This window comes from Salvia splendens, chromosome 4, assembly GCF_004379255.2.
Source record: "Salvia splendens isolate huo1 chromosome 4, SspV2, whole genome shotgun sequence".
In the NCBI taxonomy this organism is placed as follows: Eukaryota; Viridiplantae; Streptophyta; class Magnoliopsida; order Lamiales; family Lamiaceae; genus Salvia; species Salvia splendens.
The window spans coordinates 26794767-26814065 of NC_056035.1; the positions used below are offsets into that span (position 1 = coordinate 26794767).

The 19299-nt window shown below is 39.9% G+C and overlaps 1 protein-coding gene, 1 long non-coding RNA gene and 1 pseudogene across 2 annotated transcripts; 1 reads left to right on the forward strand and 2 right to left on the reverse strand.

The window, feature by feature from the left end:
• The first annotated feature begins 260 nt into the window (after positions 1–260).
• On the forward strand, positions 261–779 carry LOC121800894. The gene has a single exon (XM_042200385.1). The coding sequence runs from the start codon at positions 261–263 to the stop codon at positions 777–779; it is 519 nt and encodes a 172-aa protein (XP_042056319.1).
• Positions 780–14751: 13972 nt separating this feature from the next.
• Positions 14752–15450, reverse strand: LOC121799266. The gene is made up of 2 exons (XR_006050229.1): positions 15113–15450; positions 14752–14967 (listed from the first exon to the last, which is right to left on the reverse strand). It is a non-coding gene; the product is annotated as an uncharacterized LOC121799266 (long non-coding RNA).
• A 505-nt stretch (positions 15451–15955) lies between these two features.
• LOC121799265 lies at positions 15956–19084 on the reverse strand (annotated as a pseudogene).
• Positions 19085–19299: the final 215 nt, after the last annotated feature.

Sequence of the window (19299 nt, forward strand, 5' to 3'; positions counted from 1 at the left end):
CCCTCCAGCAACTATTTTGTGAATAAAATAATGTAATTATGGTGCATTATTTATGACCACAAGATTATTTCAGTCAAGACTAGATTATAAAAATGGATGGACAAGATTTGGTCTCTAGTTCGGTCCTTAAAATTGGTTCGACATTGATCATCTCCATATATATATATATATATATATATATATATATATATATATATATATATTATAATTTATGTTATTGTGGTTGCAATGTCAAGGTGGTTGATTTAACTATACAAGAGATGGATAATCGATTTTCTGAAGCTAGCACCGAGTTGCTAGGATGCATATCATGTCTTGATCCAAGAAATTCTTTCTCTCGATTCAATGATGATCAAGTAATCCGTCTAGCTACTTTATATCACGAGGACTTCTCTGCAATTGATTGTTCACGGCTTCCACTTCAACTTAGTAATTTTATTGCTAATGTACGATGTGATCCTCAATTTGCTGCCTTAAGCAACTTAGGAGACGTTGCTACGGAAATGGTCAAAAGTGGTAAGCATTTGGTTTTTCCGTTGGTTTATCGGATTATGGAGTTGGCATTGGTTTTACCTGTTGCTACTGCTTCTGTTGAGAGAGCATTTTCTGCAATGAAGACTATCAAGACCGACTTGCGAAATCGGATGGGAGATGAGTGGATGAATGATAGTTTAATTGTGTACATTGAGAAGGACCTGTTTTCAACGATTGATAATGAAAAAATCTTGCAACGTTTTCAATCGATGATAACGCGTAGAATTCAGTTGCCATCGCTTTAGACGTAAAACCGCAACTATGACATGTTATTTTTAATAGATATATTTTGGACTACTTCGTATTAAATATATATGCATTTTATAGTTTTTACGGTTTTTATATTGTATAATTATATATATATATATATTATGTTTGACCGTTAAAAAATATATAGTGAAGTCCAGCCCTTACAGTCAATTTTTTCTGCGTCCGCCCCTAGCGACGGCCAACCTGGCGGCTGGACGATTGGTGGCAGCAGCAGCGTCCTCCGGCTGCTGGTCCTCCCACTGCGACGGCTGGCTGGCGGAATTGGAGGAAACCTGCGAACAACAGCGGCGACGGAGTGTGACGGTCGTAGAAACAACGATGGCAGCGATTTCCGGGACACAGCAGCGTGGGCCGGTGGCAGGAATCCCCTCACCGCGCCGGCGGCTCCGAAGGAAGGAGAGAGAGAGAGAGAGAGAAAAGAGATTGAGAAGAAAGGGAAGAAAGAGGCGTGAGAAATATGGGAGCTTTTGGGCCTTTTGCTTTTGTTTTTTTTGGTTGGGCCTTTGTTTTGAGTAAGGATTTTGGGCTAATTAATTGAGATGAGATGATGGGTTAAAGATGGGCTCTATTTAGTTATGTGGGGCTTCTTGATTAAATTGGAGATATAAGGTGGGGAATTATTTAATTAAATCCCGGATATTTAGAAAGGCGATTAATATTATCCCAAGTGCGAAATAAATATAATTGCGAAGGGAAATAGTTGCGATAATTTAATTATGCGCTTAAATAATTTTTGGAAATTTATTCCGACGTCATGGAAAATACAAGGAGCCAACGGAGGAAAGTATGGGCGTAAGCGGCCGACCGGCATCGCACGCGACGCCTTGGGAGACCGCCGAATAATCGAAAATGCTCGAAAACCGAGAAAATGAGATAAAAGACTTTAATTAGAGTGCATGCATTCTAAATGTCTTCGTTACTGAGATTGATGTATACTTTATGTATTTTTTCGAAAAGGTGGTTCGCACGTCCGCTAAAGTTGGATCGAGAAGTTGTTTAAGGAAATCACTAAGCTTTTGAGGTGGGCTTTATTACTTAAACTCCTTTACTTGCAATGATATGTATATGGTGAGATAAGGGTGGTTTAAATGTTATGTCATGCCGTATTTTATGTTTTGAATTGCCTATCTGATTGTCTACTAGGATAATGTCCTACTAGACTTTGATGGTTAACGAATTCGAGTCTAACTAGGGTCTAAGCCCTACTTAGGCTAGTGCACTGATGGGGATCGTGAGCCGTCCTTTGGGTCGGCCGGTCCAGTGATCGAGTTTGTGGCCACATTCTCGTTTCACATGATGGTTCAGATATGGTATATGATGGAGGATGACGATGACATTGTTCGCGCGGACACTATTTTATTTAAGGAATGATTATAGTGTTTCTCGACCCTTTTAAAGTAAAACCCGAGTTTTACTCAATGATGGCTGACATAACTTTATCGATAAAATGTATTTCGGGCATGAGTTCACTGAGTGCATCAAGTACTCAGTTCCTGCATGTGTTTTCCCCATGTGCAGGTTGAGCGTGGACGGGAGACGGAGGATGTTGAGCATTGGACCGAGACCATATTCAATAAATGTTCCGGTTGCTATTGTGTCTTCATACATAGTAGTAGCTAACTCTCAAATGCTTCCGCTATTCTAAGTCTTAAGATCTCTTATGTTTTCTTAAATCCGTTGGACTATTTTTATTCAAACTATGTTGCTTCGTGATCTGAGACTAAGATTTGATAATGAAGTCTCGTCTTTTGATCTACATGTCGTATCCTTTTGATTGTTTTCCCCCTTCTTCCCCGCTTCTTAATTCCCCCACTAGTCACGACCCACCGTGCTTTCTATCCTTAGGAAGTGCAGTCGTGACAGGCTGCTACTGTAAATGCAATGATATGCATTTTCATTATTATCATCAAAGAAACTTATTGGATGCAACTTAACCGGAAAATCGCAATTTTAATTGAATTAACCAAAACTGGTTCGCTAAAATATGTATAGGAAATGTTAGGGGTCACTTGGTTTATTTGAATGAAAATCAGTTAAAAAGTTAAACCCTCAGATGCAGTGAATTTATTTTTACACGAGACATTGATTACCATCTACAGTGAATTTATTTTTACTGAGACATTGATTACCATCTACAGTATGTAAATCATTACCCTTTGAATTCTCTAACCTAAATATGTGCACATATAGAGTTGTCAACTGGGCCGGGCTGGGACATATAGAGTTGTCAACTGGGCCGGGCTGGCCCAGCTCGGCCCAGGCCCGGCGAGGCCCGAGGGTGTTGAGGCCCAGCTCGGCCCAAGACCAGGGTCTGAAAAGAGCTGTGCCGGGCCGGGCTTATTTTCATATATCTCAACCCAGCCCAGCCCAGACCCACTTGGTCAGTGGGCCGAGCTGGGCCGTTGAAAACTTGGAATTGGAGAAGTAGACCGACCGCCGACGAATGGAATGAAAATTGAGAATGAAGCTGGTGGGTTGAAGCTAAGCTGGATCTAGAACGCCTCTTTTATTTACCAAATCTTGGAATCTGGTTCTCTTATTAAGAAAACTTGGAATCTGGTTCTCTTATTAATAGTGCACGTCACTTTTTAATTAAGGCCCACTTGCAATTAAATATATTAGTTTTAATTAAATCTACACCTAACCATATTTAATTAAGTGGTGGGTTGAAGCTAAGCTGGGCTGAGCTGGGCCTGGGCCGGGCTTGGGCTGGGCTCGGGCTGGGCCTGGGCTGCTAGCGGGCCTGGTCCCGGGCCGGTTCTGGGTTTACAAATAGGCCCAAATAGAGCCCGTTACCCTCAACAAGCCCAGCCCGAGCCCGTTCCATTTCTCTAACGAGCTGGGCCTGGGCCGAGCTGGGCTGGGCCAGCCCGGCCCAGTTGACAACTCTATGCACATACAACATATACAAAGCAAAGGCAGTTCATCAATACTTTCTTTCTAAAGCTATACAGCGTTACTTCATCCGTCTCACAATTAGAGTCACATTTTGGCATTTCAGTCCGTCTAAAGAGTCATATTTCACTTTTATCATAAATGGTAAGTAAATCACACATCATATTTCACTAACTTTTCTAACTCACTATTCTTTACATTTCTTAAAACACGTGTCCACACCAAATATGACTTTTATTGTGAGACGGAGGGAGTAATATCTTTCTAATATTAATTCCCATCATTGGGTGCTGAAGTGTGGGACAATCCATGCAACCACAACATTTATTCATATACTCCCTCCATCCCAATAAATATGACATTTGGTTTTCGGGCACAAGATTTTATGTAGTATTGTTTTGTGAGTTAACGAAGAGAGGGTAAAGTAAGAAATATGAAAAAGCTGAAATTGAGTTATTTCTACTATAAGAAACGTTTCGTTTTTAATGAGACAATAAAAAAAACGTTTTATTTCTAATGGAACCTAGGGAGTACTACCAAATACTGAAATACCAATCTGTATTCATATGAATTCCCATGTGTTATGTGTGTGAGAGAGAGACTGAAAAAAAAAGAGAGTATAAGATTGCAAGAATATGCAAGGCATTTCATCGATGGTGCATGATCAGTGTAAGTCTTTACAGCTTGAACAAAATCAATGACTCAACTATTACTACTACTCCCTCCGTCTCACAAAATCAATAACTCAACTATTAAGTTGGATCATGTACAAGTTCATTTTTCCTCATGCTCAGTGATAGAACTCTACATGTTCCTAAATCCCATTGTGCAAACCAACTTAAATCAAGTTCAAGTTCACAAAAAGCACAACAATTGATATTTGAACTATTGGAATTTTCTTTGAAAGGGTGGTAGTAAATACATATATGGAAACTTCATAGAAACTTCATTCATTCGCAGATACAGAAATTTTGCAAATGAGGAGTGATAGATATACCTATTAGCTCAACTTAAATAGTTTGAGGTGCCTCCGTATCCCCAATGCTCATTTGCATTTGAGAGTCAAAGTCCACGTAGTTCTCTTACCTTACTTACCTATTTGGCTTGGCCGGCGGTTGACGGTTGGCCTACGATTCATCCCCGGTGAAATCTTCTTGTAATTCCTCCTAACGATCATCCCAATCATTTTCTTGTTCTCTGACATCAGTTTTGGCTCAATCATCAAGTAACATCACGACTTCCATATTTTTCGCGGAGAGCTTACATCTTGATTCATCCAACACACGTGATCCAACACTGAAAGCGGACTCGACGGCGACAGTGGAATCCGGAACCAAAAAAATCTCATTGGCCAATGACGCAAGTATGGGAAAATCCTTCTCGTGTGTTCCCCACCAATCGAGGACGTCGATTTGGGCGGGAGGAGTAGGATCTTCATCACCAAAGGAAAAGAGTGAATCGAAATATAAATCTAACTCACTTATCATACCTGAGGTCGACCTTCCGTCGGTGCTGTAGTTGTATATGTCGGCTAATTCGGATTGCGCGTCGGGGTAATCATAATCAGTTTGAAATGCGAAGCCAAAATTATGTTGTTGAGGAGGGTTAGGTCTTCTGACTTGGTGGGTACTGTTATACTTGGTTTCATATTTGGTGTAGAGACCACGCAAGTTAAACTCGAAGGTTTGTTGGACAATTGACCGGTCCGGGAGGTTTATTTGAAATGTTTCGATTAGGTTTACTCTCCATTGGTCATTGGTATCCGCTTGCAATGCTTCAAGTGGACCAAAATCAATAGAACTCAAATCGGTATAATAAAAATCTAAAAACCTGGAGGTACCGGCTAATTTCCATTTTGGATCCAAGACCATTGCAATCAAAAACACCGTTGGAATCTCACTGAAATACTTAAGCCATTTGTCAATCATATAATATAAAACACACATCAATTCAGGAAAAGAGTAGGCGTTTTTTATCGCAGTTTTAAAACCAAGTGATATATACATGCAATGCTCTAAACACGAACAACAGTGTAATAATAAACACCTGATAATTCAACAGTCGCATTTTTGAAATATTTGAACAATTTAAATAAACTCACGTTATAATCCCAACAACTATGCGACAGATATAAATCAGAAATGGAATAGGTTCTAAAAAAATCACACAAATAATCTTTATGCTCCAAAGTAGAATTCAGACAATCATATGTAGAATTCCATCTATGAGACACATCCATGGTAAAATTCGTATATCTTATCTTCTTTTGATAGCAATACTTCTTCCAAGTTTTGCCAATAGGCAGCTTTTGATGAATTAATCTAACTGCAAATCTAATATGACTAATATGCTTTTGCCATAATTCAAGCGCATCTTGTACATATAAATTCAAAATATGACATATGCATCTTTGATAAAAATACTTACCACCAATAACCTGAGCACAAGCCGCAGTCAAGTCATTAATACTTGCAGTGTTAGCAGTTGCATTATCAAAACCAATAAAAAATATCTTATTGCATAATTAAAATTCATTCAAAACTTGAATAATTAAATAAGCAATTTCGGGTGCAATGTGTGGTGTCTCAAATTCTCTCAAACCAATCAAACGTTTGTTCAAAGTCCAACTATTCAAACCAATCAAACGTTTGTTCAAAGTCCAACTATTGTCCACAAAGTGAACCGTAATACCCATGTATGAATGTCTATTAAAAGAATCAGTCCATACATCTGAGCAAATGTTCACTTTGCGTCCAAAGTTGAGTAAATAACATGATAATTCAACTTTTTTCTTCAAACATTGTCGAACGATAGATCGTTGAACGGTCATTTGACCTACTCTTTTGACAGCTACGTTCAAACCACTTTGCATAGTAAACTCAAATTTTTTGTCATCATAAACATTAAAAGGAAAATGCTTCATTGCAGTTCATCTAGTCATAACGTCAGTAAAATTTTTAGGATCATATTTAAAAAGAGGCGTATCTGACGAACTTGAGCCACCGGGTTTGAAGTTTAGTTGGGTTTGGGTAGCGGCAGTGCCACATTCTACCGGATGCTTTGTCACCAAATGACGACGGAGGGTGTCATATCCCCCACCACTCGCAAATTTGTAGACTTTATCACAATAGCTACAATATGCATGAAACACCGATGTCTCTTCTTGAGAGAGCGGATCATTAGGACTTGAAATTACCACTGAGACCTTCTTGTAGTGTTTAACAAAAATATCAGATTTCAATGCTTTTTTAGTGGGTGGAGGGGGAGGCATGTCATTTCCGCCGGTGCTAGACGAAATACGAGAACGAGATCTATCATCATTATTGTCCGAATCCGACGATATAGCCACGTCGTACTCGTCATCTTGTTGCACAGAATTACCACCACCCCCCGCAACCTTGATGCATTTGAGCGAGTAGCATGGCGCTCCTATGATCTTCTTCTATCTATAAATATTATATAAGTTGAAGTTTTAATTAGGAACATAAAAAAAATTAAAAAACTCAATATTATAAAATTATAAATTGTAAAAATAATTTTATTTTTTAGAACTTATTTGCATGCGTTCAGCCGCTACTCGGGAAACCTCTTCCATAACTTCTCGACGACTAGATCGCTTTAATTTTTGGGGGCGACTACTTTGATCTTGGGAAATTCCTTTGCTCCGATCACCATGTCCCGGTCCACCACGAGGAGAAGATATAATGCAAAATGAAAGTAGTATGGAATATGGAGTATTGAATAAATGGTAATTACGAATACAACAACAAATATAGTAGTAAACAACTTCAGTCCACGATTTCTGACGGAAATCGCCGGTTTCTGGTTGAAAACGACGGTTTCTGACCGGTTTTCAAACCTATACACTGCCACCTGAAAAAGGACCTGAACCGTCGGAAACTGGCGGTTTCTGTCGAAAACCGACGGTTTCTGATATAAACCGCTGATTTTTCTGCACACCTAGCCTGAAAACGCCTGAAAACCTACGCCCTAACCGAAATCCTACCGTTGGAACCTGTAACGCCCGTACTTTTTATGGAAGATGATGCGCGTAAATCGAGGAACGGTTGAAGAAATTATATTTGGAACAACACCAAATATAAGTTGTGACGCTAGGCGTTCTTTAATTTGTGTTGAACAAGATAACAAAAGTTAATAAAGTTTTGTGAATTTTAATTATCGAAAAAAATGCGAGAATATAAAGTACGTATATTTACATTTGGGCTTCTCAAATTAAATTAGAGTCCAATGAGTATATATAAAATGGCCTTGGGCCATAACAATATATACCTAACAATTAAATAATTATCAACTTGGGCTTTCAACTAAATGAACCCAAACTAATTTAAATGATATATGTTGAGCCCAATACAATTTTCAAAGATATGAGAGCAAGCCCAAAAGAAAAAAAAAGTCTTCCTTCCTTCTTCTTCTCCAAGTAGTCTACGGTCTTTCACCATGGGGGCTCTTCACCTCCAACTCTCTTCACTTTCCATCTTCTCACAATTAATTCTAAAAAATCAAGAGTCACCCATATTATAACCTATGTTCATTCATCTTTCCACTACTCTTCTACTTCAACTTCAAACAAAACAAAATTAGAGAGAGGGCCGAGAGATAGAGAAGAGAGCCGAGAGTGAAGGAAGTGGGTTGCTACCATTCTTGCTCCTCCACCACCAAATTCAATCCTTCTTGAGGTATAATCTCTTTTCAAGTCTCAAAGCATGAATCTTGTATATATATTTCATACATCATCGCATAATCCACTTCCATTATCAAATCAAACAAAATAACAATCAACAATTGAAATTAATTGAACACTCGCCGTATGCAATCGAAAGTCCCAAAGAACGTAACTTGATAATAAAAATACACCTTGCGGGTCTTTTCGGAGTGTTTCCGAGCGGGTTCGGAGTGGTTTTGGGGAGGAGGGAGCGACGGCAGCGGCTCGACGGGGAGGGACGATGGCGCGACAGCAGCTATGCTGTCCGGCGACAGCAGCTGCGCTGTCCGTCGACTCCAGCAGCAGCTCCCGTTGGCGAACAGCAGCAGCGACGGAACAGCCACGACGGCACTGTGCAGCGGCTAAGTAAGCCGGCGGCTGGACCCCCACCGCGACGGCGACGCTGACGGATCGAAGGCGACAGCGGGAGTACAACGACGCTGAGCGACGCTCGGCGGCAGCACTCCTCTCACCGGGCAGGCGGCTCCGACGCGAAAAGGGAGGGGCGGCGGAAATTTTAAATGAAGAAGAAGAAGAGAGGAAGAGGAGAAGAGAGAGATAAAAGAAGATGAGAGAGACGTGTAAAATGGTGGAAGAAAAAGGGATGTGGGCTTTTGTCATTTGAGCCTCTACTTGTTTTTTTTGAAAGTGGACCTATTAATTAAAATGGGATGTTTGGTTAGTTGGGCTCCAAATCTTTTTGTTGGGCTTCAAAATTTTAAATTTGGAGATAAAAGGTGGGGGAATGATTAGATGATTGGGCCGATAATTTAATCGTGAATAAGGATTTAATTAAATCCCGGAATAATTTGAAGCACGAATAATACTACCCAAGTGCGAAGTAAAAGTATTTACGAAGAGAAATAATTGCGATAAATTAAGTATGCGTTTAAATAATTTTAGGAAATTTATTTCCGACGTCATGGAAAATACGAGGAGCCAACGGAGGAAAGAACGAGCGTAAGCGGCCGACCGGCGTCGCACGCGACGCTTTGGGCGGCCGCCGAATAATCGAAAATGCACGAAAACCGAAAAAACGAATTAAAAGATTTTAATTGGAGTGCATGCATTCTAAATGTCTTCGTTACCAAGATTGATGTGAATTTTATGTATTTACTGAAAAGGTGGTTCGCACGCACGCTAAAGTCGGAACGAGGAATTTTACGGAAATCCTAAGCTTTTGAGGTGGGCTTTATTACTTAAACTCTTTTATTTGAAATGATATGTTATGGTGAAATAAGGGTGGTTTAAAATAGTATGTCATGCCGTATTTTATGTTTTGAATTGCCTATCTGATTGTCTACTGGGATAATATCCTACTAGACTTTGATAGTTAACGAATTCGGGTCTGACTAGGGAGTGAGTCCCTACTCGGACTAGTGCATTGATAGGGATCGGGAGCCGTCCCCTAGGTCGGCCGGTCCAGTGATCGAGATTGTGGCCACATTCTCGTTTCACATGATAGCTCAGATATGGTACATGATGGGGGATGATGATTGCCTGCAGGCACTATTTTTATTAAAGGAATGATTTAGTGTTTCTCGGCCTTTTTAAAGTAAAACCCGAGATTCACTCGATGATGGCTTGATATGTCTTAAATGATAAATGTATTTCGGGCATGAGTTCACTGAGTGCATCAAGTACTCAGCCCCTGCATATGTTTTCCCTATGTGCAGGTTGAGCGTGGACGGGGGACGGAGGATGTTGAGCATTGGACAGAGACAGTATTCAATAAATGATCCGGTTACTATTGTGTCTTCATACATAGTAGTAGCTAACTCTCAAATGCTTCCGCTATGTCAAGTTTTAAAATTCTGATGTTTTCTGTATTCTGCAGAACTATGTCATTCACACTATGTTACTTCGTGATTTGAAACTTTGATTTGATAATGGAATTTCATCTTTTGATCGATATGTCGTACTCCTTTTGATTGTTCCCCCTTCTTTCCCGCTTCTTAAATCCCCCACGAGTCACGATTTCCCGTGCTTCCTATCCTTAGGAAGTGCGGCCATGACAGAATGGTATCAGAGCAATTTTTCTTTCCGCTCTAGACCGAGAGTCTTTTATTCAATCTAGTCTAGACTCGTTTGCTAGACTAAAAGAGTATTCATTGAAGGCTCAACATTCCGTCTCGCCGCGCTCAACAAAAGAAAAGGTAAAATGTTTTGAAATGAGAAAGTTTTCGAGAAAGCAAGGTGATAAAGTTTCTGAGAAAGAATGATAGAAGAGTTTTTGAGAAAGAAAGATGAGAATAGTTTGAGAAAGAAAGATGATGAAGTTTGAAGAGAAACGATGGATTGTTGTTCTACATGAAAGATGAAAGTTGATGTTAAAGTAAGTTTTGAGTTTTAAAGTTGAAAGTGAGATGTAGAAATTTTGTTGAAAGTGCGAAAGTTTAAAGAAAATTTTTATTTTAAAAGTTTTGAATGTTAATGAAGTTCGAAAGTGTTTGCTTTGGAAAGTTAGAATGTTGTGTTTTATATTTGTTTATCCTGAAGTATGAATGGTTTGATGTTGGATGTGATGATGATGAGGAAATGTTTTTGAATCCCGACTTGGTGATGAGGAGACAACATGGGAACTCGAGGATAAAATGAAAGAGAAGTACTCGGAGTTGTTCGTTAGAGATGAGCAAATTTCGGGACGAAATTTCTGTTAAGGTGGGTAGAATGTAACGCCCGTACTTTTTATGGAAGATGATGCACGTAAATCGAGGAACGGTCGAAGAAATTATATTTGGAACAACACCAAATATAAGTTGTGACGCTAGGCGTTCTTTAATTTGTGTTGAACAAAATAACAAAAGTTAATAAAGTTTTGCGAATTTTAATTATCGAAAAAAATGCGAGAATATAAAGTACGTACATTTACATTTGGGCTTCTCAAATTAAATTAGAGTCCAATGAGTATATATAAAATGGCCTTGAACCATAACAATATATACCTAACAATTAAATAATTATCAACTTGGGCTATCAACTAAATGAACCCAAACTAATTTAAATGATATATGTTGAGCCCAATACAATTTCCAAAGATATGAGAGCAAGCCCAAAAGAAAAAAAAGTCTTCCTTCCTTCTTCTTCTCCAAGTAGTCTACGGTCTTTCACCATGGGGGCTCTTCACCTCCAACTCTCTTCACTTTCCATCTTCTCACAATTAATTCTAAAAAATCAAGAGTCACCCATATTATAACCTATGTTCATTCATCTTTCCATTACTCTTCTACTTCAACTTCAAACAAAACAAAATTAGAGAGAGGGCCGAGAGATAGAGAAGAGAGCCGAGAGTGAAGGAAGTGGGTTGCTACCATTCTTGCTCCTCCACCACCAAATTCAATCCTTCTTGAGGTATAATCTCTTTTCAAGCCTCAAAGCATGAATCTTTGTATATATATTTCATACATCATTGCATAATCCACTTCCATAATCAAATCAAACAAAATAACAATCAACAATTGAAATTAATAGAACACTCGTCGTATGCACTCGAAAGTCCCAAAGAACGTAACTTGATAATAAAAATACACCTTGCGGGTCTTTTCGGAGTGTTTCCGAGCGGGTTCGGGGTGGTTTTGGGGAGGAGGAAGCGACGGCAGTGGCTCGACGGGGAGGGACGATGGCGCGACAGCAGCTATGCTGTCCGGCGACAGCAGCTGCGCTGTCCGTCGACTCCGGCAGCAGCTCCCGTTGGCGAACAGCAGCAGCGACGGAACAGCCACGACGGCACTGTGCAGCGGCTAAGTAAGCCGGCGGCTGGACCCCCACCGCGACGGCGACGCTGACGGATCGAAGGCGACAGCGGGAGTACAACGACGCTGAGCGACGCTCGGCGGCAGCACTCCTCTCACCGAGCAGGCGGCTCCGACGCGAAAAGGGAGGGCGGCGGAAATTTTAAATGAAGAAGAAGAAGAGAGGAAGAGGAGAAGAGAGAGATAAAAGAAGATGAGAGAGACGTGTAAAATGGTGGAAGAAAAAGGGATTTAGGCTTTTGTCATTTGGGCCTCTACTTGTTTTTTTTGAAAGTGGACCTATTAATTAAAATGGGATGTTTGGTTAGTTGGGCTCCAAATCTTTTTGTTGGGCTTCAAAATTTTAAATTTGGAGATAAAAGGTGGGGGAATGATTAGATGATTGGGCCGATAATTTAATCGTGAATAAGGATTTAATTAAATCCCGGAATAATTTGAAGCACGAATAATACTACCCAAGTGCGAAGTAAAAGTATTTACGAAGAGAAATAATTGCGATAAATTAAGTATGCGTTTAAATAATTTTAGAAAATTTATTTCCGACGTCATGGAAAATACGAGGAGCCAACGGAGGAAAGAACGAGCGTAAGCGGCCGACCGGCGTCGCACGCGACGCCTTGGGCGGCCGCCGAATAATCGAAAATGCACGAAAACCGAAAAAACGAATTAAAAGATTTTAATTGGAGTGCATGCATTCTAAATGTCTTCGTTACCAAGATTGATGTGAACTTTATGTATTTACTGAAAAGGTGGTTCGCACGCACGCTAAAGTCGGAACGAGGAATTTTACGGAAATCCTAAGCTTTTGAGGTGGGCTTTATTACTTAAACTCTTTTATTTGAAATGATATGTTATGGTGAAATAAGGGTGGTTTAAAATAGTATGTCATGCCGTATTTTATGTTTTGAATTGCCTATCTGATTGTCTACTGGGATAATATCCTACTAGACTTTGATAGTTAACGAATTCAGGTCTGACTAGGGAGTGAGTCCCTACTCGGACTAGTGCACTGATAGGGATCGGGAGCCGTCCCCTAGGTCGGCCGGTCCAGTGATCGAGATTGTGGCCACATTCTCGTTTCACATGATAGCTCAGATATGGTACATGATGGGGGATGATGATTGCCTGCAGGCACTATTTTTATTAAAGGAATGATTTAGTGTTTCTCGGCCTTTTTAAAGTAAAACCCGAGATTCACTCGATGATGGCTTGACATGTCTTAAATGATAAATGTATTTCGGGCATGAGTTCACTGAGTGCATCAAGTACTCAGCCCCTGCATATGTTTTCCCTATGTGCAGGTTGAGCGTGGACGGGGGACGGAGGATGTTGAGCATTGGACATAGACAATATTCAATAAATGATCCGGTTACTATTGTGTCTTCATACATAGTAGTAGCTAACTCTCAAATGCTTCCGCTATGTCAAGTTTTAAAATTCTGATGTTTTCTGTATTCTGCAGAACTATGTCATTCACACTATGTTACTTCGTGATTTGAAACTTTGATTTGATAATGGAATTTCATCTTTTGATCGATATGTCGTACTCCTTTTGATTGTTCCCCCTTCTTTCCCGCTTCTTAAATCACCCACGAGTCACGATTTCCCGTGCTTCCTATCCTTAGGAAGTGCGGCCATGACAGAATGGTATCAGAGCAATTTTTCTTTCCGCTCTAGACCGAGAGTCTTTTATTCAATCTAGTCTAGACTCGTTTGCTAGACTAAAAGAGTATTCATTGAAGGCTCAACATTCCGTCTCGCCGCGCTCAACAAAAGAAAAGGTAAAATGTTTTGAAATGAGAAAGTTTTCGAGAAAGCAAGGTGATAAAGTTTCTGAGAAAGAAGGATAGAAGAGTTTTTGAGAAAGAAAGATGAGAATAGTTTGAGAAAGAAAGATGATGAAGTTTGAAGAGAAACGATGGATTGTTGTTCTACATGAAAGATGAAAGTTGATGTTAAAGTAAGTTTTGAGTTTTAAAGTTGAAAGTGAGATGTAGAAATTTTGTTGAAAGTGCGAGAGTTCAAAGAAAATTTTTATTTCAAAAGTTTTGAATGTTAATGAAGTTCGAAAGTGTTTGCTTTGGAAAGTTAGAATGTTGTGTTTTATATTTGTTTATCCTGAAGTATGAATGGTTTGATGTTGGATGTGATGATGATGAGGAAATGTTTTTGAATCCCGACTTGGTGATGAGGAGACTACATGGGAACTCGAGGATAAAATGAAAGAGAAGTACTCGGAGTTGTTCGTTAGAGATGAGTAAATTTCGGGACGAAATTTCTGTTAGGGTGGGTAGAATGTAACGCCAGTACTTTTTATGGAAGATGATGCGCGTAAATCGAGGAACGGTGGAAGAAATTATATTTGGAACAACACCAAATATAAGTTGTGACGCTGGGCGTTCTTTAATTTGTGTTGAACAAGATAACAAAAGTTAATAAAGTTTTGCGAATTTTAATTATCGAAAAAAATGCGAGAATATAAAGTACGTATATTTACATTTGGGCTTCTCAAATTAAATTAGAGTCCAATGAGTATATATAAAATGGCCTTGAGCCATAACAATATATACCTAACAATTAAATAATTATCAACTTGGGCTTTCAACTAAATGAACCCAAACTAATTTAAATGATATATGTTGAGCCCAATACAATTTCCAAAGATATGAGAGCATGCCCAAAAGAAAAAAAAAAGTCTTCCTTCCTTCTTCTTCTCCAAGTAGTCTACGGTCTTTCACCATGGGGGCTCTTCACCTCCAACTCTCTTCACTTTCCATCTTCTCACAATTAATTCTAAAAAATCAAGAGTCACCCATATTATAACCTATGTTCATTCATCTTTCCACTACTCTTCTACTTCAACTTCAAACAAAACAAAATTAGAGAGAGGGCCGAGAGATAGAGAAGAGAGCCGAGAGTGAAGGAAGTGGGTTGCTACCATTCTTGCTCCTCCACCACCAAATTCAATCCTTCTTGAGGTATAATCTCTTTTCAAGCCTCAAAGCATGAATCTTTGTATATATATTTCATACATCATTGCATAATCCACTTCCATAATCAAATCAAACAAAATAACAATCAACAATTGAAATTAATCGAACACTCGCCGTATGCAATCGAAAGTCCCAAAGAACGTAACTTGATAATAAAAATACACCTTGCAGCATTTTTGCCACCGGTTATAATGGCATTCAAGAAACAGTTCGTCAATCAAGCAAATCGCTCTCGTTTTAAACAACCTGGGAATCAATTCAAATTCAGTCCCTTCAACGTCCATCTTCATCACCACATAGTCACTCTTTGTAACACTATGCTACAACCAGTCAGCAAAATCAAACCCCTGAATCTGATAAACATTGCTAGATGATGCAGAACCACCGCCTGAGGCTTGAACCGGCTGAATCCTGCCCATCCCTCTACCTTTCTCGACCTCTTTGTGGCTCGGGTCCTCGTTGATTTCAAAGAACAAGGACTCGTTCCTCACCCACGTTGCATAAGGCAGCAACGTGACGCCTTTCTTGAGCTTGTAGTCGCCATGGAAAGTCTTGTCTGCTTCAATGGCGTATATCTCGAACGTCTTGTTCTGCTTAGGGTATTGCTTCTTGAACCAGCTCACAATGCTCAAACCGTAGCTTCGAGCTCCAACATCAACGTAAACATATCGTGGCTTGAAACTGATATCAACCATTGAAGCCAAATACTTTGTGAAAAATGGAGGAGATGATGGATAAATCTCCATTGAAGGAGAATGAAGGAAAAATTGCAGATGAAGCTTGACGAAGATAGAAAATGAAAGAGGAGAGTTTTTCATTATAGACTACATTTTTAACAAGTGGTAATTGCAAAATACAATAAAAGCCATTTATATAGGCTTATAAAAGTAAGAAAATGCTTATCTAGTTTTTCAATTTTAACAGCCTCCCTCAAGATGGAAGCATATCAAATGCAACCATCTTGACAAAAATATCAATACAAAAAGAAAATAGCATCTCAATCTTATTCTAACTATTCTAACTCAATCTTCGAGAATTTCCTCATACTCTCCATCATCCATCAATTCATCAGTAGTAACAACCTCAGTCAAGCACAAAACTTTTGTTGGAATTTCCACACTTGTAGGGGGCTGTTTCCACTGGGAATATTTAAAGCTCCAGCTTCAGCTGCTGAAACCATTTTATGCACTGCTATATGTTGTTGTGCCTGAGTTAGTACATACTCATGTTTTGGTTTTAACTGCCCACTAACAGTGGCACATCTAACTGTAAGTGTTTTATCACCCACTTTTAGACCATTCAAAGCAGCACAAGCAACATCTATGACAGATGGATCCTAGTAGAAGCAGAAACCATATCCTTTAGAATTTCCAGTATCTCTATCTTTTACAAGATCAAATGCACGCCGAGGTCCAAAACTCTCTAACAACTCTTTCCATCTTGAGCATTTGCAAACCATCACATTGCAGCTGGAATTATAGTAAAACCTTGATGCCTCAAAGCATTCACAAGTATCGAGTACATCCAAGATCACCACACAAACCATACAACAACTTCTAATCCCCCAATCATCCATTAGACTGCAGTCTAGCTCAAGCAATTGTCTCCTGCTGCACAGAATTTTCAAAGACATGATATGCTCAAAGGTTCCATACTTGGATCTCCAGGGACAATATCACCTAGAAGTTCACAAGTCCACATACAATTGGCTCCAGCCAGCAGTCCCCACAACTCCCACCCTCAAACCAGGCACAACGTCATTTTAACCAATAACTACACAGAGAGCTGAGGATGTCGACTGTGAAACCTTTCCGGTGAGAGTGAGACTCTGGCACTCCAACTCAAATTCGAGGACTATTCCGCACCATCGAAAATGTGGCAGCGGCTCCGTAATGGCTGGTTAGAGATTCTGAACATTCAGAAGTTCAGGAGAATCGTGTCTTGCCCTGGCTTTTTCTGTTTTTCTACGCTGATCAACTTTGCTTACACCAACTTCTAAAAGATCCACCAAATCCACTCCACAAGGATCTCAAAGAAACTCAAACATCGGAAACATTCTGATACAATCAGAAAACAAAGATAGATCTGAAAATATATTCAGAGATTCTATCAACAACAAATTTGAGAAAACATATTCTCAAACTGAAACACTCAACCGATTTTAATCGGAGAGGTACAAACTTGGATCATACAAATCCAATGAACAAAGGATTGAGAAAATCGGAGCACACAACTCCATACTTCAACATATTACACCAAACACGAACTTTGAATCGGAGAGAACCGATTACAATCGGAAATGAGAAAATTGAAAAACTCAATTGAGATCAGAAGATAGAGAAATCACCGATCAATTGGTGAAAAACACAACAATTTCAGTGAGAAGAAAAAAAGGAGAAGAATAAACCTGGAGTACATCGGCGGTGATGAGAACATCAACGAACTCTCCGCCGACAATAATCCAAAAGAAAATCAAAGTTTCCATAGATTCAGTTCTGAACAGAGATAAAACCCTAGTTTTAAGGAAATCAAGTGGAGATTCAATAAAAAATAGAAGAGATAGAGGTAATCAGAGGCGCGCAGCGGATTTGCGCTTTGATACCATGTGAAAAATGGAGGAGATGATGGATATCTCCATTGAAGGAGAATGAAGGAAAAATTGCATATGGAGCTTGACGAAGATAGAAAATGAAAGAGGAGAGTTTTTCATTATAGACTACATTTTTAACAAGTGGTAATTGCAAAATACAATAAAAGCCATTTATATAGGCTGATAAAAGTAAGAAAATGCTTATCTAATTTTTCAATTTTAACGTACTTGATCTTCGGCGCATTCCTCTTGAGAGTAATCCAAGGCTTTAATGGATTTTTTCTCAATAAACACTTCTTCTCCACCAAATTTTTGCAGAACAACTTCTCGAATAAATGGCATTTTGTAATTCAATCCCTCAATCTCCCTACTCCTCACCAATTTACAAGAATTAAACAAACCGAGTAATGATTCAAAGCTGTAAGTATCATTTACCAGCGTGTGGACGACCAGAAACACCCTTCGGGTTTCATCGTCCGCTGCGTCTCAGCCGCGAAATCGCCCAGCTTCGTCGACTTCTCCACCGCGCCTCCGCCACAAAACACGAAATCAAAAGTGGAATCACTGAACGGTTGGTTTGAACCCTGCCCTGGAACCACCAGCGGCTTGAACCCCTTCTTCGAAATGCCAATTGAATCCTCCACCCCCAATTCCCTCAGCGCGAACACATCGGCTCCGGTCGGCGTGTCGATGCATAGGGTTTTGAAATTAGGGCTCAGAACAGCCTCGGACATAAGATCCTGAAACACCGACGATTAAAAATGCACCGATTTCTGGAACCCCCCGTCGCCCATAGATCGGGAATTTTCTTCTTCTGCTTCGAAATAGTTCCTGATTCGGTCACCTCGCCGACGTCGACATTAGCCGAAAAGGCGAAGAAGCAGAAATCGGCGACGTCGCATGATTCGCCGCGGATTGTCACCACGTATGCAGATCGGAGAGCAATCACAAAGACGCAGAAGAGAAACAGCCGCACTAGAATATTCCTCAGGAAGCTCGGCTTCCCCGAATTCGGCTCCATTAGACAAAAAATCACCCCCAAAATTAAATAAGAAATAAATCAATCAATCGAATTGTGCAACTAGCGGCAGCAGAAGCGAGCGGAAGTGTGGTTAGCACCAACGAGAAAGCGGAGACTGGGGTAGGGGAATGATGATTTTGAGGAAATCATGCTGCGGCGTAACTTACTTGGAAGAACTGATTGAACTAATTCGCATAGTAGGAGTATAATTCTTCTGCGAATTCAGGGATTATCGAAGAGATTGTTTTCCTGTGAAAATGGAATATTTGGTGCGTGTTTTGTGTGTGAGAAAGGAAAAGGAAGACGTGGGCGGTGGGTGACTGGATGAACCGGTCTCCGCCCATATTAATTGTTTATATTTATTTTTATCATTTTTGGACCTATTAACTAAGGGCATCCGCAGTAGTGCGGATGTCCCGGCGAAATTCTCAAAAACACCTCCTGCCACGTTATAAGGACTTCCCACTGCACAGTAGCAGAATTCCCCTGTGGAATTCCCGACGGAATTCCCACATTAAAAA